General features: G+C 33.6%; 1 protein-coding gene across 17 annotated transcripts in view; it reads right to left on the bottom strand.

Annotated features, from left to right (window-relative positions):
* PCDH15 (protocadherin related 15) overlaps window positions 1-24,174 on the bottom strand; it is a 635,722-nt gene that overhangs the window by 517,360 nt on the left and 94,188 nt on the right. For 11 of the 17 annotated variants that reach the window (XM_069460691.1, XM_069460687.1, XM_069460688.1 and 8 more), the window contains exon 2: window positions 6,255-6,320. The exons of 3 other annotated variants lie outside the window; for them this stretch is intronic. In XM_069460691.1, the coding sequence (XP_069316792.1) occupies window positions 6,255-6,320 (66 nt within the window). Of the gene's footprint in view, window positions 1-6,254; window positions 6,321-6,847; window positions 6,863-24,174 lie in introns of all 17 variants that reach the window. 3 more of the 17 variants (XM_069460690.1, XM_069460685.1, XM_069460676.1) reach the window with 1 other exon arrangement.

Raw genomic sequence — 24,174 nt, 5'->3', positions numbered from 1 at the left:
TTTATATACTGAAAAACATAACTGCCAGTTGGGCTAAAAGTTATTTGCTTGATGTCAACATTGATAATACTGTACAACCTGTTTAAAATAGTAAACTTATTTTAATATCTGATAAGCTTGTGCAGTCAATTTTAATTTACCTAAATCTTTATAGAACTTCTCTTATGGTTAGATTTGTTCTATTCCGTTAAGTATACAGCCTGCTGTACAAAACCATAGTTTCTTTTATTCATTTAAATTTTCCTTTCACTTTTTTCATATTTCAGAAGTAACAACCCTTTGATCTAGGATTATTCTGGGCTTGGTGATGAAAGCTATCAAAGAAAGAAATCACAGACATTTATTTACCATAGCAATAAGACTATAATGAAGAATAACGGTTGGACAGAAGTGCCTAACAGAGAGTAACTGCTTAAAACCAAACAGAACTATTCCTTCCACAGGCATGTGTACTAGATCCCTCTTCTTTTTTTATCCAAGAAAGTATACTGTTATCCTGATCTTATTTAAATGTATAAATTATATAGGCATCGTTTTTGTTATGTGATTTATTTGAAGTGCCAAAATACTTATCATAGAACTAAGAAAGAGAGAGAAAGAGAGACAGAAAAAGAGAGAAACTGAGAATTAAATCCAGGAACATCTTAAACCAGTGTCCTAGTTTAGAAGCATTGAAAAAACCATGGTCAGAGGATAGGCCCAGGTAAGAATTTCAATATTTAATAACATTCTCTCTCAAAGATTTATAAGAGCCAATAACTATCCATGGCAACTATTATTGAAACATCTTTCCATCTATGATTTATCCCCAGCATCCACAACATCTTGGGAGTCTTTCACTTTGCCCGAGTTGAACCCTGTCATCTAAGCTGCTTGATCTCTGCATCTTGGTCCCTCTCTTCTCAACATGGTACAGTCTCCTATCTGGGGTTCTAGACATGTCAGACCTTCTATGAGCTATTCCATAAACAGTCTACTCTTCTTCCACTCTGATTGTTCTTCTTGCAAAAACTTCATGCTACTTTAGACCCTTTTCTCCAGAGAATGTGTAAGAAGAAAGATAAATTTGCTAAAAGTGGAGGGTTGTAAACACTTGGAGGTCAAAAAAAATTTTCCCATTATATTTTTTTTAAACTTTGGGAATTTTGATAAAGACATGTTGGAAATTTTGTCCATAAGTCCAAAGTCTCTTTTACTAGGAGCGTGTGCAACTTTACTTGGGATCCTTTGGAGGTGTGCAGGGTGGAGTTTGGCTAACTAACTCCTTGTTATGTAGCGTAGTCCCCACTTATCCACAGGGAATATGTTCCAAGATCCCCAGTGGATGCCTAAAACCACAGATAATGCTGCATCCTTTATATACTATGTTTTATCCTATGCATACATACCTATGATAAAATTTATTTATGAATTAGGCAGAGCAAGAGATTAACAATAATAACTAATAATAAAATAGAATTATAACAATGTGTTATAATAAAAATTAAGCAAATGTGGTTTCTGTCTTTTTTTCAAAATATCTTAATGTTCTGTACTGACCAATTTTCAGACCCTGGTTGACTGTGTGGGTAACTGAAATTGCAGAGAGCAAAACCGTGGATAAGGGGGGCCTACTGTAACTGGTAAATATAAGGAAAGAAAATATCAACAAAAAATTTAATCTCTTATCTCTCCAAACTTAGTGGTTTTGACAATAGGAGAAAAATAATTCTGGGAAGCAACTTCTAAATCCTCTTCAATATCATTAACTGTTTCAAATGAAGGACCAATCTCTACATCCATGCTCTCTCTATCCTAACCATGCTTGAACCAGAGAAACTCTGGGAAAGGAGTGACCAGTCATATTCATTGTTCCTTTCTATGACATCCTCTACCTCCCTGAAGGCACATGAGGATCTGCAACACCGAAATTGGTTCATACTCTGGCTCTGAGTATGGATGTGTCCTGATAAGAAATGGAAAACTTCTTTACTGAGTCTGTTGTGACATCCTTTGTTGATGCTGTTTTCAAATTTTCGAGACACCTCAGAATCGTTTTTCATTTCCCCAATTTATTGACAGCCCACAGCATCTTTCTAATTTTAAATCCATAAGGACTCTTAGAATGGGCCTTCTAAGCTCTCAAATAATGATATCCTTTGCCTCTGAATCTGTCCATTTTTGTATAATCACAATGATATGTTCTATCCATAACTTAAAATCATTTTCTCTTCCTTTTGACACAGCACTGCCTAAATATGTATGCAAATTCTGAGAATTAGATTGAACCAGTGATTGCAAAGCTTGTTTAATGCTATTCGATAGTTGCTGTAAAGCAGCCAAGGACTCTGATTTGGCTGGCAGGGGTAGGTCTTTAAATAGTCCCAGCCTAACTGCCCCTGGCTTCTTTCTTTCCAGTAGGCTTCAGCGTCATAAGCAATTCAGAGTCCATTGAAACAAACAAAAAATATATTTCTGGACAGGTTTTTTTTAGATATTCTTATTAAACATAAATGATAAAACATTGTTTTAAGTTTATTTCTCTAAATGCATTTTCCCCTAAAAATGTAATTCTGCACTAAACATGCTCTACCCACTAGCTCGAGAGCTTTCTGGTGGTTGTCAGGAACCAATGTGTCTTATCCTGTGTCAACTTTGCCTCTGTACAACATAAGCTTGGTTTTACTGGTAGTTGTGATGAACATGTACCCCTGGTTCAGACTGAGGATAATGTAATGAACCTGTCATAAATGTGCTGTTGAGGATAAAGACCAGAGAAGGAAAAAAACCTAACAGAGCCCATGGTGAGAAAGAACTTTATATATTTCCACCTGTTAAATCTGTAATTCTTTGAAATATATACACGTGTGTAAGTGCATTTAGCATACATACCCAGAAGGGAAATATTCCCATCTCACAGAGTACAAAAATCATGAAAGATACAGATACATATGCAAATGTGAGTGTTCTATAAATGGAGCTCAGTGACTCTAGAAGAAAATTATGTATAAATTAAAAAAAAAACAGTTATTTAGATGCTATGATTCAGTAGAGGATGAATTTAGCAATAGAGATTATTTGGCAATAGACATTAATAAAGTGAGCCAAAAACAAGTTGACTCACAATAAACTTGCTAGTTTGGCTTAACAAAGGATTTACTATGCATTTCTTTTAAGCAGCCCGCAAACCTTTAAAAACGAGTGCTCATCATACTGCTAAAATAGGATACCCACATGTTTTATTACTACCAATTAAAAAGCATGGGAATGGAGAAATTAAGAGTATTTAAGAGCAGAACTAAAAATAACTTTTATTTGAAAGTTTAACTTGCTTAAAGAAAAATATGAAAAACACGTTCATGGATTATTTCCCTTAGAATTTTAAGACAAGGATGATTACACACTACATTATAATATCTGGCAGAGGTTCATTTGATCACCATATTTTTGGAAATTTAATGTAAAAGAGAAATGCAAAACATTTATGCTCTGGGTCGCTATTTATATTCCTTGTGATGACATTCAAATAACTCTGGCACCTTTCTGAGTAGTTGGCAGTTTCTACAAAATATGCCAAGGAAGGAGCACATTACTACTCTATTTCATGTCATGCTTTTCTAAAACTCAAATAGTGAACTTTCACCACATGCTATTGTACAGCACTGCTATGGCAACATCTTGTAGAGTTTCTGAGCTTCTTTGAAAAGAGGATCTAATCAGCACAAAAGGAGATAAAATGTCATCATTACTGTGGCTCTAATTATCTAGTTGGCAAAATAAACTATATATATAGAATCACATATTAAAACAAATTTGTTTAGTAAAACTAAGTGTTTTATTTCAGCTCAGCTTATGAACTGGTTAAAAATCAGCAAAGAAAACATTGATGGACCTTCTATCACATTTATTGAATTTTTGTTTCCAGTTAAAAAGGCTAATTATTTTTCACTGTAGAACATTTAGAAAATAGTTTTGGTCTGTATAAAAATAGCCAACCATAACTAAACCATAATTATACACTATAAGACAGAACCTTTTTCTATTATAGTATTTTGATATTTTTTTTCTTTTCTGCAGACACATTTAAGATTTATTTCCAATTTATTTAAATGCATCATAATAAGTCCAACTCCACATATTTCATTGTCAATAGGAATTTATTTTTAAAAAATCAAATGCTCAGAAAAAATCAGACAACCCTATCAAAAAGTGGGCAAAGGGCATGAATAGAAATTTTTCAAAAGAAGATAGAAGAATGGCCAACTAACATATGAAAAAATGCTCAACATCTCTAATCATCAGGGAAATGCAAATCAAAACCACAATGAGATATCACTTAACTCCAGTGAGAATGGCCTTTATCAAAAAGTCCCAAAACAATACATGCTGGCGTGGATGCGGAGAGACAGGAACACATATACACTGCTGGTGGGACTGCAAACTAGTGCAACCCCTGTGGAAAGCAATATGGAGATACCTTAAACAGATACAAGTAGGCCTACCATTTGATCCAGCAATCCCATTATTGGGCATCTACCCCAAAGAACAAAAGACATTCTATAAAAAAGGCATCTGCACCCAAATGTTTATAGCAGCACAATTCATAATCACAAAGATGTGGAAACAACCCAAATGCCCATCAATATATGAGTGGATTAGTAAAATGTGGTATATATATACCATGGAGGCTATAAGAAATAACAGTGATATAGAATCTCTTATGTTCTCTTGGAAAGAGTTGGAACCCATTCTACTAGGTGATTATCCCAAGAATGGAAAAATAAGTACCACATGTACTCACCAGCAAATTCGTTTCCCTGATCATCACCTAAGTGCACATTTGAGAATAACACCAACTGGGTGTTGGGTAGATGTGGTAGGGGGAGGGGATGGGTGTATACCTACATAATTAGTGCAATGCGCACTGTCTGGGGAATGGACAAGCTTGAAGCTCTGACTGGGGGGGGAGGGGCAACATACATAACCTAAACTTTTGTACCCCCATAATAAGCTGAAATAAATAAATAAATAAATAAAAATAAAGATTGTCTATGCCCTCTAAAGAAAAAAATGCTCACATTTTTGTGATTATTTATTGTTGCCAAAATTTAGTGTAGATGCTTAAATTTATTTAAACAGAGGCCTGCAATGTTGTGGACATTTTTGGCTGATTCCAAAGAATGTGCCTGAAAGTAAAAGTTTGTGCTAATTCTTCAAAAGAGTAAAAGGAGTGTCTAACACGGCATAAATCCACAGGGAAGTGAACTGATACAACTAATACATATATCATATAAGTTTTCAAAGTATGTGTAGATTGAATTACAGGAAAAAGGTCATCTTCTAATAAGCCAATTGATATATTTTTTTAAAAAAACATAAATCTGAAAGAATGCACTGTTTAGAATAAAGAGGAAGTGCAAATCAAACAAGCTCAATGGAAGGGTCCATCACAGAATTGGTGACAAAACGATCCACGGACCACATTCACACACACAGAATAGTCTGAAATAGAAACAGCCCTAAGAGATAAACATTTTACTGCTACATAGCAGAGGAAGAGATTCTTTAAATATTCATACATTAAAGTTCAGAGAGCCTAGGAGGGTGCTATAAACAAAAACACTAGTGATATTGATTTTTAGTTTTAATAAGGAAAATTATCTTTTTGAAGAAGATCCTGATATGAATTAGGTGTTAGTTGTTAATTACTTCAGACATCCCAAGTGAAAACTCAGATTTCTTCCTCTGTCTGCGACCTTTTGTCATGTTCTTGCTTCCCAAGCACATTCAGTTCTCCTGTCAATCATTCACAATCACCATGTCTAATCAGCTATGGATATTGATCCTGACCAGATTCTAGCTAATATAAGATAGCACTATAAGGCTTACCTTGTGGTCCACTTCTTTGGAGGAATATTATAATACATTATGTTTCAGTTAGATGACTGTACACGTGATAGTCAACTTTGCTTATTGATAAAAAAACATTCCAGTCTTATCTGAATGTATTCTTGGCCTGATCCCGAATCAAACAACTCCTTCTTAATCAAAACTAAATATTTGTATTCATTGAAAGAGGCTCTTATAATGTAATCCAAGTAAAGCATCTCCAGGGAATGGAATAATTTAAACCCATATGGGTGGGAATTAGAGGGGAACTGTTTATGGATCTGGGTTGAAGCATTCATTTAGTACCTCTATTCATAGCAAATTGAGGATTGAATTTGAAGAAACTCACTTACATAAGACATTTGTAAAACATAAAACTCACTCACCATTCCGACTCTCTTCATCAATAGCAACTATGGTAGCTGGTGGTCCTCCCCTAGCTAGTTTGCAATCTAAAGACAGAAAATAACCCAAAGTAATAATTAACAACTTCAGGGGCACTCATTCTGGAATCAAATTCATTGAGATTTGTATTCACATTTAAAAAAGATTCTTATAACCAAATTATTATGCATCAATACTGCAGACATATTATTATTTTAAAAATATTTTATAAGAACTACATAGATTCCTAACCATATCATAACACAATCATGTTGTACACCACAAAACTATTAAGATCTTACTGAGAAAACACCAGCAGAGACCACTGGAGAGCAGAAGTCCTTTAGGACAGAGATAATGGGATGGAAATTTAACCCAAAGAAATAACAAAAAGGGATGATTAACAAGGATAAATTGTAATTAAAGCTTCACAACAGAAACAAACATAATTGGACTTTAATTGTGATAAAGGATCTAATTAAAGAGAGTGAATAGAATTTTAATAATGTTCTACAGAGAATAAAACAAAGACAGACAAGCAATGCTCATGAGATTGTTTGGGATTTTTATTTTTATTTTTTTTTTGTCTTCTTACCCTCATATTGCCAGTCTGGAGTCAAAAGTATAGAGTCACCAATGGAAGCAGATCAGAAAAATGGAAGAAAGAAAGGAAGAAAGAATATATGTATATGTTTAACAAGAGATTTAAAGATATAAAAAACATTATACAATAACAGATACATCATCTAACGATTTGTGGAAATGGAATATATAAAATATTTATATCAGATTTTGTAATTGTAATATATTAACACATTAACTTCATAGTACACATCATTAGCATTTTAAAACTATTGTAGATAGACTTGAAAACAACATAAAGTACATTTATATGTTTCTTATGAAAAGATAAATACAAATTACTTATGAACAGTCTACTATCACTATGTTGAAAAAACCTTAATAATAAAGTGCCTGTCAATCAATAGTGATGATTAATTCATTATTTCAAACACTGTTAATACCTTGCCAAGTATCACATGATAATGAACATAAAAATAGTATCATGAGCTATAATATCCATGACAATTAAAATGCGAAAACTGTACCTGCGATGTCAAATGTACATTCCTAAGACATAAAGTACTCTCCTTAGAGGTACGCAATGAGGCCGATGGGGCTGTGTTATGCAGTTATATCTACACGGCACACTCATGTACAGTGTGCCAATTAATTTTGCTTAACGACATCCAAACATATGTGTTAAATGGCCGAAGATTTCAAGGTTTATTTATTTAGCTATTTATAAAAATTCTGCCATTTATTATGCACATGGGTGTGAATGCTTTGGTAGACACTATTCTATATCGTAAAGTACATACTCTCGCATATGAAGCAAGGAAGCTGAGAGATCTACATTTTTCCTCTTTTCATCTTTGTCAACATTCAAGGGGTTCCAAGTCTTAACATTTTCAGATCTACAATAGCTCATACTCATTATGTTCCTTCCTCTCCTTCCTATAGCCCCTGACACAGGTCAGCTCTTCATGTTTGTCATCTCAACTCTTGCAATGGCTTCCTCACTGGTCTCCTAGAAGCCTTGTTTTCATCCTGCATTCACCTATTCTTTTCATGAGAATTATTTTCATGTATTCAAATCAAATGCAAAATAATGGCATTTCTCTGCACAATAACCTTACATGTTTCCTTTGGAGTAAAGAAAAAAATTAGAATAACATTTAAAGTTTTTCACATGGTGTCAACATCCTTTATTTAGAATTAAGTAACCTGTCCACATTCACATTAAACCATATACTCTTAATGGAATGCATCTTGTATTTTTTGGGAAGTTTTGTTACCTACATTCATTTTTGCCTTTATTTCGGCCTAGCAAATCTCTACTTCTCTTTGTAGAATTAGAGATTTCACCTATTAATATATCATGAAACTTTCACCAATCTCCCAGTCAGAATTTCTTTTACTCCAATGTTCTCATAATATTTTGTTTATCTAGTTCTACCTTCCTTTATGTATTCAAAACTCATTAATTAGTTCAGTCAGATGTGTAGATTACTTACTCAATTCTAAATATGAGAATAAAAAAAAAAAAAGGCAACAGCTTCTTTCTTCAAGGATCTTAGGTGGCAGGGGTACAGACCAGAAGACCAAAGTTATACAAGCAACCATACAGGTATAATACAATGTGGTATACATGGAGTCAGATCTTCAATAAATTTACTAACAACATAAATGACTAAAAGAAAAAAGAGACAATGCATGTGGAGTGGAAATGAGATATAGCAAGATGGCAAAGATGATTTGTGAAGACAAAAAAAGAAATGTTACAAGTTCTTAACGAAGCAAATTTTTGGATTAACAAATATAACTTCTGTTTGTATTTTTGAGAACAGTTTATTTTTCAAGACTATCCCCCCACCCCCCCACACACAATGTGCTACTGCCTTAGTTAAGACCATCATACCTACACAAAATAGATTAAAAGTCTGTAGAGGAATATACAGTTAATTGATAACTATATGGGCAGGAAGGATAAAAGAAAAGAAAAGAAGGGGGAAGAAGTTAGGTAAAAATATTTTAAATACTTTCACCAGTTGGTTACTATTAACTTTAAGGATAGACTTCTCTAGGCAGCTAAGCCAAATAATACTCTTCATATTCCAGCCCTGTTTAACTCCCCTACCTTTCCCATTTTCATAGTTATTTCTCTAGTCAAGCCAATTTTTATGTTTGTGGCACTAACTGCTAAAATGCACTTTCTTTTCTTTTTGTTCTGGTTAGTGTTATTCCTCTTTCAAGAATCTGCCAAGGCATCACCTCTTCTAGAAAATCTTCCCTGTTATCATTCTGGATTAAATGTCTCTTCTCTCTATTCCTGCAGTATACCCTGTATTCCATTGGATTAACTGCCCCATCAGGAAAATACTTATATGTCTTTTTCTATCAGAAGAGCTTCTTCAGACCAAGTATGTATCACATTCATCTTGGTAACTTCAGCACCTGACAAGAGCTTTTCCTGAAAGAATGTTTGTTGAATTTTTCTGAACTATAATTAACCAAGCTATAATCTCCCATTGAACAGCCCTTCATGAAGGTGCTCAGAAGTCTGTATTTATTATCTTCTTACTAGTGGAAACAGCACAGGAGTAGAGGCTCAACTACATTTCCTCCCAGTCAGATCCCTTTAGATTACTCCCTTTAAGCTTTATTCTTCTAGCAGATTCTAAATGCCCCCATAAGATATTTTCATGTACAACAAATACCTCTAGATCAATACAAAAATATTTTTTAAACTTTTTTAGTCTCACAACATTAATAAAGAGAGGTGAGTCAGACACATAAAAGTAATCTATTAATAACATTGTTTATAACAAAGTGTTTTGAGATGACGCTTTCATGAAAGTATAATTAGTTTTGAAATTCACAAAACATTTTTAATAACAAGTATACTCAGAATTGTCTTGAAAAGAAAGTAATTTTGGATGGAATAGCCAAGAGTGTATTATACATGCAAAATATCCATATGGAGATCAAAGTGAGAACTAGAAAGCAATTTGGGGGATGGTGAGCCTGTTCTCTATGGTCTATGGATAATCTGTCTGCCACAGGAAAGTCAGGTTAGCTGCTGACGCCTGTACCTTGGAAATGGGTTTCTTTAATCTATTTAATTTCACCCTTGACTGTCCTGGTTAAATCACAAATTCATTGTTTTTCATGCCTAAAATTTCTAACTTCTTAAGCCCCCACCCATTTCCCATATCCAATTTGTTATAAAGTACAGGACACGAATACCAATACCTGGATGCTCAATGTGGCTTATTTCTGCAAATTTGTCATCAAGCTAAAAGTAAGCCATATATCTTTAAATAATACTGTGCAACAAGTTGGATTTAAAATCCAAAAAGAAGAATTAGAATGAGACTTATGTAAAGACTGGTCTCAAAGATTCTAAATCTGTGATACTCTGTTCTCATTGTGGCCTCAAGTTTAAGAACATGTTACAGATAGGTCAGTAAAAAGGCAATAATCCAGAATTTTCCAAATAGGCTGATTTATTTCCAAGAAAAGAGAGCAGCCAAGAAGTACAACCTTATTTCCACCTTAACCTATTCTCAAACTTCTTTTTAAGGCCAATGAATGTGTTTTCAATAAAATTTCAAAACTATTCATACTTTTTTTCCATATACTAACATGGTAATTGCAATCTATATGTCAATGACTTGAATATTATATTTCCTACCCTGACCTCTCTTCTGAGTCTGGGTCCCATTGCCCAGACAACAATTGCACTTGTAATTTCAAAGTTTTCTTAAACATAGTACTCCAAATTGAATTGTAGTTGCTATTCCCAGCCTAAACTTGGACTCTTTTAGTATATATTATTTTAATGAATAGCATGATTTTACACAAAGCAGCATAAACTAGAAACCAGGGAGTCACTTTTCCTGCCCATCTTTTTAGCCTTCCTAAATAAACCTATCACTAAATCTTGAATTTAATTCTTAAAGGAAAAATTCTCATATCCACCCATTGCTTTCAATCTCCAATAGCACCACACTGATCCTATCTCTTACCTAATCAAGTAGGTTTTCCTAACTACTCTCCCTACAATCTTGTCCCCAACTCTAATTTAGTTTTCCATCTTTAACCAAAGTAATCTTTACAAATAAAAATTTGTTTCTTTTTTAATCATTTGCTATTTAGGTTAAAAACTAAAATATGCTTATGCCCTACATCCCTATGCATAATATGATTTTAGAACGAAAACTAAAATATTTTATATTGTCCTCTCCTTGCTCTTAAAAGTCTCATCTATTTCCATTCTCCTATTTGCTTCCAGCAAAACTATTTCTGATCCCAGACTAGTAAGGCTCCCTAGACTAGGTAAGGTTACACACTCTCATAACTCTCTGCTTCATATCTATTTACAATTATTTGATTCCTCATGGACAGAAAACTTAGTGACAACCCATACCTTGTTTCTATTCCTCCTGGTTGTGTCACCAGGGCAGACTTCCTGGTATATAGTTGCTTTTAAACAATCATTTATTACATGCAGGAACTAATAACCTCAACAAAATTTGCAACAATTAAATTTTAAAAAGCACTCTATATAACTTGGTCTTCCTTTTTTTGTCTTTTTAAACTTTGAAATGTCATTCTCAATTGAGCAGTTCCTCAAATCATGTCTTTCGGTTCAACATCCTTTCATTGTAACATTGATGAGGAAAAAAAAAAAAAAAAAAGAGCTGGTTTCTGGTGGGGGGCACTGTCTGTGTAAAGTCTGCATGCTCTCCCCATGCCTGAGTAGGCTTCCTCTGGGTACTCTGGTTTCCTCCCACATGCCAAAACTGTGCCAGTGAGGTTCATTGGCACATCTTCATGGTCCTGGGCTTAGTGAGTGTGAGTGTGATGTGAGGGCGTCCCATGATGGGATAGCATACTGTCCAGGGCTGGCTCCTGTCTTGCCCCCTCAGCTGCCCAGATGAACTTCAGTTAGCCACAACCCATATGTGGGTCAATAATTATCTTACTTGTTTTTATTGATCTTTATTAAATGTATGCATAGATTATATGTTTTCCATTTTAAAATTAGAAATGTTTTGATTTGGAAATTTGGTGATGTTTTTGTGACCAGAAATATGCCATAGGAATTTAACTCTTGTTTTTACCAATTAGTCTAGGATAAATTGTTTCCTTATATGGGCTTCACTATGGATATTAAGACTTACTGTAATGGGCAAAGGATGGGCAACACATCAGTATTCTAAGGATAGAATTATTGGTGCTATCTCCGCAGACATATAAGGCTATCATTAAAGTAAGAAAGGTAAAGATAATTCTGCAGGAATTTGGGATTATTTCAAACTAGTTATGAAAGATTACAGAGAGCTCACAATAATAGAGAAAGGGTGGTAATGAAAACAGAAGAAAGGAGAATATGGTCACTTGTTTCCAATTGTCTATAGTTTCTATTAGAATTCCACACTCTGATCATTCAATTGCTTGGACTGAAGAACTAATGTGGAGCAAGATTGTTCCAATATCCTATTAGTAGTCAGAATGTATTCCAAGCTGTTTCATGATTTTATCAAATTGTACCTAAAAGTAATAACCTAAAAGACCTCTGATACCAAAGCTTTTATGGTATCAAAGATCATACATGCTTTTCTGTCATCTTAGAATTTTAATTAAGATATTTCCTTACCAGATGTCTATAATTATCAGTGAATTACTCTAGCACCTAGTAGAGTATTTCACCTAATATAATCATTCAATAAATCTGCTGAATTAGGATATATCTTCCTCTATGGCAAATGAATAAAATGAATAACCCATCAAATCCTTACTATTAGTCATTTTAAATCTTTTGGGGATTGTTTTCAGACATTGACAAAATTTATTCCTAGTATAGTGCAGTGGTTAAGAACATGTGCTTTGGAATTAGAAAATCTAAGTTTAAATCCTAACTTTGGCTTTTAATAGGTATATAATATTAGACACATTATTAACCTCTTGTACTTCATTAATGGGGAAAAGAGTAGGTATAACTATCTCATATACTTTTTACAACAAGGATAAAATTAAATAATCTGTAGTAATTCCTTAGAATAGTGCCTGGAAAAATGTACAGGCAGAATAGAGATACACATTTATTTTTTTATAGTATCATTATTTTCACAAGGAACATTTTTGAAGTGTATTTATTTATTTTTCCTTTTATCCAAGAGAAGGCAGTAGAGACTCCCTTGGCTCTCCCTAAATTTTCAGTGAAGGCTGTCTTTATTTATGTATGAGATTTTTTTGGAATGCGTTCTTACTAAGAATAAAAGCAATTGCATGAAATGTCACTGATGGTCTACAGGGACAGAAATCTTCTGGAGTTCCTACCCAGATGCCAACCTAGAAACATTATCATGGATTGAATTTATTAGAGAAAAAATAGAATCTTTGAACTTGAGGGGGAAAAAAAAAAAAAAACACAACAGCTAATGGGATGCTCACAGTCCTTTGCTGGTCTCACTATAGCCCTAAAATATGTTGCTGTGACTGAGCAGAAATATCAAGGAAGAAGTGCAGATTTTCTGAAATTTCTATTCTTGTCAACATTCTTCTATTATTGGTTTTGAAATTCAGAGTCATCTGGTCTCTTTTGCTCAGGTGTTTGCGTTTTCTCACACATATACACACACCCACACTGAATGGCTTGCTTAGTTCAAAGCAATTTGGCTTTGCATTCAAAGAGGGTACTGTGCTCTTTTTAGATTTCATGCTATGCAAACGTTTTATTTTCAATTTGCATGTTACAAGCAGGAGAATAGGGCCTGTTCTCATTTTTCCTGTTGATCTTTGTTATATTCATTTCCAGGAAAAAATACACACAGGAGTGAAATCTTAAGACACGAACTCCTTGTATTTCATTTGGATTGTCTCATTCAAAAGAAAAAGAGTTTGATCTTGAAATTTATAAAATCACTGGAGCATAATTCTAAGTTATATCATCTAAAACTAGAGTCAACAAAGTCATGGAGTTAGGTCATGATGGAAGAAAAGTAAAATAAACTTAGTAAACGCAAGGGTATGTCAAGTAAGTCATATTCAATTCAATAATAGTTTATGATTACTCTGTCTACATGAGCATTTACAGACTTCAGATTTCACCATGGAGGGAAACATATTTTATGATGTCTTAGTGTCATCATTAATTCAATTATATAATTTGATTACAACTTTCCAACAACATAGTATAATAATACCAAACGAATTCATTAATGGTTATTGCTCTACACCATTGCTTTCATCAGGAAAATTTACTGTAGAGACCATGGTTCTCTCAATTTGTACTTTTTAAAAATTTTCTATTTACTTCATTTTATTCTAATCAGTCTGTCAATAAGAGCAGACTTGCACATGGATGGCTTTTGGTGAGAGAGAAGAAGCCCATTCTCATTCTTAAGAAGCTGAAGGATCTAAGTAATGAAAAGAAAGATAAGTGAGGGGCTTCAGGAAGAAGGCAGGACAGGAAATAAATTGTCAGTAGAAAGCTGCTCAGAAGATGAAGTAAATCCTTTAAGGTTGTTTTTGTTCACTGGGGAATATTACTTTACCTTATAATTCTGTAATTTTATGCAACTGCATTGTCAAAACATGTTAGTCTTTGTACCCAAATATAATCCTCTTACATATAATTCATACTGTATGAGTTAGCAACTGGATGTCCCTTACGTTGATGGTTAGAATTCTTTCCTTGTCTAAAATTCCAGTAAGGAACTGTTATTACATTTGGGGAATTTAAAATGGATGGAATAATTCTTAGTCCAAGGCGTAATATCACCATTGACATCAGAAGTTGTGGAGTGTTGTAGTTATCATAGCTTCTTCAAGACAGACTGCCTAGGTTTAATACTAGCCTTATTTAACTCTTGCTCACTTTCAAGACCTTTGGTACTTATGTAAACTCTCTGTAGCTCAGTTGCATTATTGGTAAACCAGATGCTATTTTACAGAGTAATACCTGGCATATATTAGATTATTAAGTATGAAGTGTCCAATTTCCTTAAGTATTAGTTTGACAGTTGATATTTCTGACAATTCACTTTGACATTTGTCTTATTTTTATTGTGAAGATACATCCTCAGTCTTTCAAACACATGTTTTAGCTTGTGTTTATCTTTCAGATTTTTTAGAGCAATTTTTGTAAAACCATGGATAAGTCAAAAATTCATGTTGTTTTCAAATATGAGTTCCATAGAACGAATGCAGTGCAGACAGCTCGAAACAGCAATGAAGTGTTTAAAAAGGATGTCGCTAATGAACATACAGTACCGTTGATGGTTTGAGAAGTTCCATTCCGGTTATTTTAATCTTGAAAATGAGCCATGTGGTCAACTTGAGACCAAGGTGGATAATGATTAGCCGAAAGCTGTAGTGGAACAGAATCTATCTCAACCTATGTGTGAATCAGCAGTAAGGTTTGGCATTATATTCCAACAATATTGGACCATTTGAAACAAATCGGCAAGGTCAAGAAGCTGGATAGATGTGTTCCACATGAATTAAAGGAGCAGCAGAAGAGAAATCATCTCGAAGCTTGACTTTCTTTGCTATCACGGCATAAAAGTGAACCATTTCTATCCTGTATTGTTATTTGTAATGAAAAATGGATTCTTTTGGACAATCACAAGCATTCAGCATAATGGCTGGATAAAGATGAAGTGCAAAAATACAGTCCCAAACCGAATATTCATCCAAACAAGCTAATGCTCTCTGTTTGGTAGTCCAGCGCTGGTATTATCCACTACAGCTTCATGAAACCTGGTCAGTTGATTACAGCAAATGTCTACTGCAACCAACTGGATGCAATGAGGATGTTTGTGATTAAACGGCCGAGATTGGTCAATAGAGACAGGCCAATCATCTAGCAAGACAAAGCTCAACCACATGTAGCACAAACAAGCTGTGAAAATGCCTTTTTCAATTTCATCACCACTCATTCTCCAGGGTTCTTTGCTGCTGGCATAAACAAGTTACCTTAAGAGGGAAAAACTGTGTGGATAGTTCAGGTGCATAATTTGATTAATTGTACTGCTTCTTGTTTGAGATATAATAAACTACATGTTTGATTTGAAACTGGACATTTCATATTTAATGACCTATAGAAATACTTTCTAAGTTATTTTTAGGTAAATTTTTATTCTAACCAAATAAGTAAATTACATCCAATCACATATGTCTACATTTTAAAAGCAATGATTTTTACATATTTTGAATATTTCCCTAACAGTTTCTTACATTTTTAACATCAAAGGAAAGCTGTATTTTATCAGTACATCAAATTAGGCTTGGGATATATGCTAGCATTTTTGGTGTGTAGTTAACATACTGGAATAGTAACTGAATACATTTAATTATATGACCATAGATTGTTAAGAATATATAGGGATAACCGAATCATGCAAATACTCTCCTTTTAAAAATTATTAGAGGAATGTGTATAAGTAAGCTAAAAATAACTCTTTTGATAACCTAATATAGACAGTGTACACCATCTAGACACTCTGCATAAGATATCACTGTCTGTTATTCTTAAATCTCCCTTAAAAGCTTTTCCTGTTGTTTAGTTTGTTTTACCACATTATCCAACTTCTCTTTGTGTTTTATAATTAAAATACAAAAGAGGAAGAAAAGGATAAGGATTTGGGTTCATGAGGAAGATAAAATTATTCACCACTTTATGAAAAGCAGTTAAAGAGTTTACATCCATGTTGTTTCTGCAAGCTAATTTGCTATTTTACTTTCTAATTATTCCTAATGAGAACGCTCTAAGGAAATTCTCAATCATGATTCTTACTAAGATACTCAACAATGTCAAAAGATAAAAGCTGCTGTATCCACATCACAGTTTAAAATTACATTCTTCAAACAGAGAGATTCCTTTGTTTACAGACTACTTTGACTCTATAAATGAAATTCTTTGTCACAAACCAATTATGCGTACCTAAGCTGTAATGAAAAGGCAAACTCTGTGGATTAAGTTATAAAGCAAAAATTGCAAGCATTTAGTTACTTATGATATTAAAGAACATATCCATGTAACATCACATGTTTTCTAGTTGTGACATACTGCAGCATGAAACAGATCTGCCAGATTTACAAGACACAGTGTATTGAGTAATTTTCCTACTTAAATGAAATAGTATAAGCTCATATTTCTGGATCTTCAAGAGAGCGTGCTAATATTTAACTTTCTGTTTCATCAGCTAGGATATAACTATTTTTCACTTATGTATGAAGCAGGGAAGTTGTTAGAAGTAGCAGGAAAAAAGTACTTGGTATCACTGGCTGGCAGAGGAAATTTATATATTTGAATATATACAGGTAACAGGAAATTTAGCAATATTTTTCCATTGCCTTATTTCTCAATGCCATGAAGAGAGTTAGGTCTTAGGTTCTATTATGAAGGGAAAAAGTCTGAGGTGGAAGGGGTAGTGGCTAGGGCTGAGAGTAATGGAAGAAAAAAATCTAAAAAAAATAACAAAAATAAAACATGAACTTTCCTACTTTCTTCGTATCTCTCATCTTACTTTCTCAGAGCTTTTTCTGACACAACTCCACTAGCAACAGCTTCCTGAGGGTCATACAGCCAGAAGTCACTCCAGAGGAATGTTGAATATAGAACAGCAAACTCCAAGTGAACATATATCCTTTCTATTTTTTCGCAATAAAGAGAAAGTGACAGGGGTGACGTCTACATGTGTCAACTATTTTAAAAATGATATTTCATTTAGTGAGTAATCCTCTTAAAGTAGATCATATGAACTAGGTCATTCTTGCCATACTCAACTAAAACAGAGTCAAGAAGCCAGGAAGAAAAAGCACCCTGGACACATAACATCGCTCTAGAAATGTATCTCTCCAAGTACAGCTGCTGAAACTGCCTGTCATAACATGAGACCAGTTTTATCTAAAACTGCTGAGATAACTTGCTGCAACTTTGGGACAACTAATTTTGCCCACTGCCCTTGCTCATCCAGGTCCCAGAAGAACCTTACTAGTGTCAATGAACTTTCTCAAAGAGCAGAACATAACATTTCTCCTTTTTATGAAACCTCCAACCTTCTCTTTGGTATTTTTGGACATACCAAAGGCCACCTGGTCTGCATGGATGTCCTTAATTGCAATTCTTTCTTCCCGAATGAAACGTTAAATTTGGACTCTCTACATTTTTGACTTAAACAATATCTTTCTGCATCAGAAACCTTGCAGAGAGTAATATCAAAGCCAAGTCAGGACAGTAATCTGATCTGACATATCTTGAGCAGGAAGAAAATTTTTATTGGTAAATTTAGCAGAAGGCACTATGGCCCCAGGTTGAAATATGCATACATACAAATGAATTCCTTCAAGAAAAGTGCGCTAGGATAACAATTTTGACATTGGCCATAAGAATAAAAGTGTATTATTGATAAACCACATTTCTTTTGGGCTTGGAAAATTTATTTAGAATTCTCACAAACTGAAAATAATAAAGTTCTGAAGTCAACTATTTTACCACCCTTGGCATTTAGAGATGATATTTTGGAGTTTGCTATCCACATGTACAACATATGATGAAGAAAGCTTTATGTTATGCTGAGTTTAGCACTCACAGGCTAATTTTCAGATAATCCTCCATAGAGATGCCTACAGTTTTGAAGAGCTGCTGCTGTTTACCAGAACTTCTCAAGGGTGGGCCCCTAAATTTGATTCCTTTATGTTTGCTCATATCACACATTTTGCCAACAGTAAGCCCAAAGAACACGTTATAGTTTGTAACTACTTCCCTATGCTTTCCAAGCTACATGGTTTCTTATTTTACAATCAGCCGTCCATTCTTGGTATTGTACGTCTAGTGGCGTATACACAGCAGTTTTCTCTACCACGTTCAAAGAGAGGGAAACACTACAAAGACTGGAAATCAATCTTTCCAGAATTTCTATTACATTAACAGCATTTTATCATATTGCTCCTCAAATTAATTTATTTGAATGCAGTGCTGGACATCTTATTCTATTGTTATATTTTCCCTATTAACTTCATTAATATTTTTATCATCACAAGGTTATTATTTTTTAAAATTCAGTTATCATAATCAGAAACAAGAACCAAAAAAATGAGATCAACATAGACTCCAAGATCCCATATGCCTTTACTATAGCTCATAAGCTTGACATTTAAGGAAAGCCTGAGAATAGATCAGAAAACACTAAAAAAAGTAGTGAATGAGTACAAAAAGGTAGACATGGCTAGAGGAAGTTGCATTATCAATTTGAGAACAAGGACAAAAAAATTACTAAAGTAGATATAAGAACTCCCAAAGCATAGTTGTCTGGAGCAAGTAATGTCTTTCTCTATCAAGATAGCTCCAATACTGCTTTGTTGCACATTGTACTAATTAATAGCTGTGTTAATGACTTTAACTAATCATCATAATATTTAATTCAAGCAAACTTTAAATAATACCAAAGTATATAATGTATTTTAGAAAGATTTATATCTATCTAATGTAAATAAATGCTAATTAAAAATACTTTTGTTCTGTCAAATTGTAAAAAATTGTAAAAAAGAATAATAGCTGGTATTGTTTAGAGAGTAAGGAAATAAAAGTTATTAGGTGATTTTGGTAGAGCTAAGAACTAAGTTTTTAAAAAGAAAGAATAAAAAGAAAGACAGGAGAAAAAGAAAGAAGAAAGGAAGGAAATAAAAAGGAAAGGAGAGAAAGGAAGGAAGGAAGGAAGGAAGGACAGAAGGAAGAAGAAAGAAAGAGAAAGAAACAAGAAAATAAATTTGAAAGGCAACATAGCAAATATTTTTAAAAAGTACCCTTTGACCCAAAAATTTTTCTTTGGGACTATACTTATATAGAAATAATCAAATAAGCATATATTGCTGCTAAAAGTACTTATAATAGTAAAGCATTGTATGTTTATTAAATCATTATGATTTGAGCACACTTTGCAGATGTGACAGATATCATGCATTGGACCACCCACTCCAGCCCCTCTTCTTAGAGGATTTTATGTATTATTAAGGTTGGAAAGCTTAAAACTTCACTTCCCAGACTCCTTTGAAGATAGTTTACCTTTTAATCTGTCAAGCAGAACACAGTCTGATGACACTTGGAAGAAAGGAAAGGGACAAGTGAGCCAAAGGTAACTCAATTAACAGCAATGCAGAAAGTATAGGGTTCTCTGGGGGCAGTTGTGGTAGAGAAATTAGTGTCAGCTCCAGGGTATCATAGGTGGTGGGAGATGCACCATTGGGGTTTCCACTAGAAAGTTTAGATTTGTACTTAGGTATTTCTTTGGCTCTCTTGATCTTGCCTCTGCAGCATCCAATCTTAGTTTTCTGATCCTTCTAAGTTACCTGACACACGTTGATAAATCCATTCCAGATGAATGAGGGTATTTGGATTCTACCATGTATACTGTGAAATCTGATGAATGAATAAGCCACTAAAATAAATATATATTTATGTTGTTGAATAAATTTTGATGTAATGAGCAATGGTCATGAGAAGTTAAAAAAAAAAAGCAGGTTTTAGAGCTGGGTGTAAATTCTGATTTTATTTTTAAGTGTGTACATATAAAGTACTTTCAATATAAAGGCTAAGTAAATTATTATAACTATTATTAGTGCTTTTCCATTAATCAGAGTTCCTAAATTACTCATGCATTTCATCATTGCATTTATAATAAGAAAATATGTGCAAATATGATTTGAAAGCAAAAATAAGGATCTTCACTTGTCTAAACTACTTATAGTGAGCATCAAAGATTCTAAATAGAATAAATAATCCTATAAACAATAAAAATACGGTTGCAAAATCTGTTATATTAGAACACATTTAAATTTAAAATTCTTTAAGCCATAGGAGATGACTTGTCGTCACCTAGACACACTGAATTTGCAATTTCACCTGCCACATGAGCAATAGTAATTCCTTAGCACCTCCTTCCACACAGCACGAGCCTCATCAATTCAGATTTTGAAATTTGACACATGGCACCAATAGCAGCATGACAGAGAGGATCTCAAATAGTCAATGTTCACTTGGGCAACTGAGCTAGAGTCTCTTGCTCTATGAAGGCTGTCATGACATTGTGGGAAAGCTATAGGCAGGGGCTTCACATTCAGATCAGACCAAATACAAACCAAGGAAGAGCCATCATTCAGCCTATATTTGTTGGTACTTAATATATTTCAAGACTTCAACTATCCTCTGTCTACTTCTACTCTATTTTTCTTCCATTTATTGTACAGTGAGACATGTTCCACCATGGACAAAATAATAATAATTTTGAGAGAGAAAATACAATAGATGAGCATGCAGAAGTTTAACATGACATTTAACCCTACTTATTGTTTCTCAAACAAAATGTTTTCTATACACAGCAAGTTGTCTTGCCATTCATCTTCTGCCACTATTCTCTATTCTTACTATTATATTATTTTTCCTTTTTTAAAATGTCAAATATATAAGATACAGATAAAGTGTACTTGATATATTTGTAAAGTTTAAAAATCAATAATATTACAATAAAATAAATATTTATGCCCCTACCACACACAATCAGAAAGGAAATATTGCCAGTACCTTATAAATCTTCTGTTTCCTGTGGTAGAATTTTGCAAATTTGGGGGTATTATATTATATAATGTTATTAATTACACTGAATGAATTTGTCTGCAACTTGCCTCTTCCTCTGTGTTAATTACTTTTTGAAATCAATCCACACTGATGTATATACTTTTATAGACCCAATGCTATAAAGTATTCCATTATATAACTTGATTACACTACATTTACCTATTCTCCTATTGATGGGGTGACTATCGCAATAATTTTTTTTGTATTATGAACAAAGTCTCAATGCATATTCTGGCATATTTCTCTTAGTGCACAATTGGAAAAATATTTTAGGGCATACTCTTAGGAACAGAAGTACTGGATGATAGGTGTGGTATATATTTATATTTACTAAGTGAATATCAAATTGTTTTCTTAAATGGTTATACCATTTTCATAGTGATCAGCAATTTCAGAGTTCTTCTTTCCCCCATTGTCTATAACAGTTGATATTAACTTTGTAATTTTGATTGTTGTGACTTAATTTCATGTTCTTAAATTTAAATGTTTTCTGGCTACTTGACAATTTCTCATGTGTTTAATGAAAAAGTGTATCTCCTCTTCTGTTAAATGCTTATTCAATTTTCCATTGAGTTGCTTTTTAAATTTTTGATTGATGTATTCTGGTGACTAGTCAGTTAGTCACTGCATTTTACCAGTTTATGGAATATACTGCCATTCTATTTTGGATCTTTTGACAAAGAGAATTTTTTTAATTTCAAAATATTAAGGGAGTATAAATGTTTCTGTTACATGAATACCTTGTGTAATGTTCAAGTCAGGACTTTTAGTGTGCCCATCACCAGAGTGTTCATTGTACACAATAGGTAAGTCTTTGTCCCTCATCCCCTCCCATTCTGCCTCTTTCTTGGTTTCCAATGTCCTTTACCTCTCTTTGTGCCCATGTGTACCCATCGTTTAGTACCAACTTATTAGTGAGAACATGTGGTGTTTATTTTCTCCATTTCTGTGATATGTCACTTAGGAAAATGGTCTCCAGTTTCATCCACGTTGCTGCAAAAGACATTATTTCATTTCCTTTTATGGCCAAATAGTACTCCATAGTGTATGTGTATATTACATTTTCTTTATCCACTCATGATTGATAGCACTTAGCTTGATCCCGTATCTTTGCAATTATGAATTGTGGTGCAATAAACATTTGAGTGCAGGTGTCTTTTTGATATAATGACTTATTTTCCTTTGGGTAGATACCCTATAGTGGGATAGCTGGATTGAATGGTAGGTCTGCTTTTCGTTTGTTGAAGAATCTCCATACTGTTTTCCATAGAGGTCGCACTAATTTACAATCCCATCAACAGTGTATAAAGTAAACATTCCTTTCTCTGTGCATCCATGCCAGCATCTATTGTTTTTTGACTTTTTAATAATGGCTATTCTGACAGAGGTATGGTGGTATCTCATTACAGTGTTAATTTGTTATTTCCCTGATGATTAGTGATGCTGAGCTTTTTCTTTTATAGGTTTGTAGGCCATTTGACTCTCTTCATTTGAAAAAACTTTGTTCATGTCTTTTGTCTACTTTTTGATGAAATTTTTTTTTCTTGCTGATTTGAGTTGTTTGTAGTTCTGAATACTAGTCCTTTGTCTGATGCATAGTTTGTGAATATTCTCTCCCATTTTTAGTTGTCTATTATTCCATTTGTTGATTATTTCTTTTGCTGTGCAAAGGATTTTTAATTTAATTAAATCTCATTTGTTTATTTCTGTTGTTGCTATATTTGCCTTTGGAGTTTTAGCCATAATTTCTTTCCCTAGGCCTATGTCTAGGAGAGTTTTTCCTATGTGTTCTTCTACAATTTTTATGGTTTCATGTCTTACATTTAAGTCTTATTTTAATGTATCATACACATAGAGTTTTCTTTTATGTGACCTATTTAAGGAAAACTTCCTGATCATAAAGACATATCTTTCTAAAGTTTCTTTGAATACTTTTAGATTTTTTTGTATTCCATACATAAGTCATCAATGTTTTGAGAATTGAGTATTGTAATTGTTAAGTGAGTGTTGAAGAAACACTTTATTTTCTATGTGAGAAAACAATTATCTTTGAATAATTTATGCAAGTTAATCGCATCCCTATTGTTCTGCTTATACTTTTATTTTCTGTGACATATTACGGATTTATTTTTGTACTCTTCATTTGGTTTCTTTGGTCTATTCGGTCTTTCTCTGCACTAACATCATATTGTCTTATTGACCATAGCTTTAAAAATGAGTCTCCATGACTTGCAAGGAAAATCCACACACCTTATTCCTTCTAAAGAATTTCTTAGGCTGAGCCTGGTGGCTCATGCCTATAATCCTAGCACTGTGAGAGGCAAAGATGGGAGGATCACTTTGAGCTTAGGAGTTCAAGACTAGCCTGAGCAAGAGCAAGATCCCGTCTCTACTGAAAATAGAAAAATTAGCTGGGCATGGTGGTGCACGTACCTGTAGTCCACGCTACTCAGGAGGCTGGGGCAGGAGGATAGCTTGAGCCCAGGTATAAGGTTATGGTGAACTATGATGAAGCCACTGCACTCTAGTTGGGGAGATGTCAGAGAATGTCACTATACTAATAGATTACTTTTAAAAATTTATTGAGACTTGCTTTAATGCCTAGTGTATGGCCAATTTTAAAAAATTTCATGAGTTATTAAAAACAATGTATGTTCTACAACTGCTGGGTATAAGCTTTTACACATGTCTATTAGAAATTTTATACACATTTT

This window comes from Eulemur rufifrons, chromosome 28 (assembly GCF_041146395.1).
Source record: "Eulemur rufifrons isolate Redbay chromosome 28, OSU_ERuf_1, whole genome shotgun sequence".
NCBI classification, from domain to species: Eukaryota; Metazoa; Chordata; class Mammalia; order Primates; family Lemuridae; genus Eulemur; species Eulemur rufifrons.
Note: the sequence above shows the minus strand (reverse complement) of the source record. Positions and strands in the feature narration are given on the sequence as shown.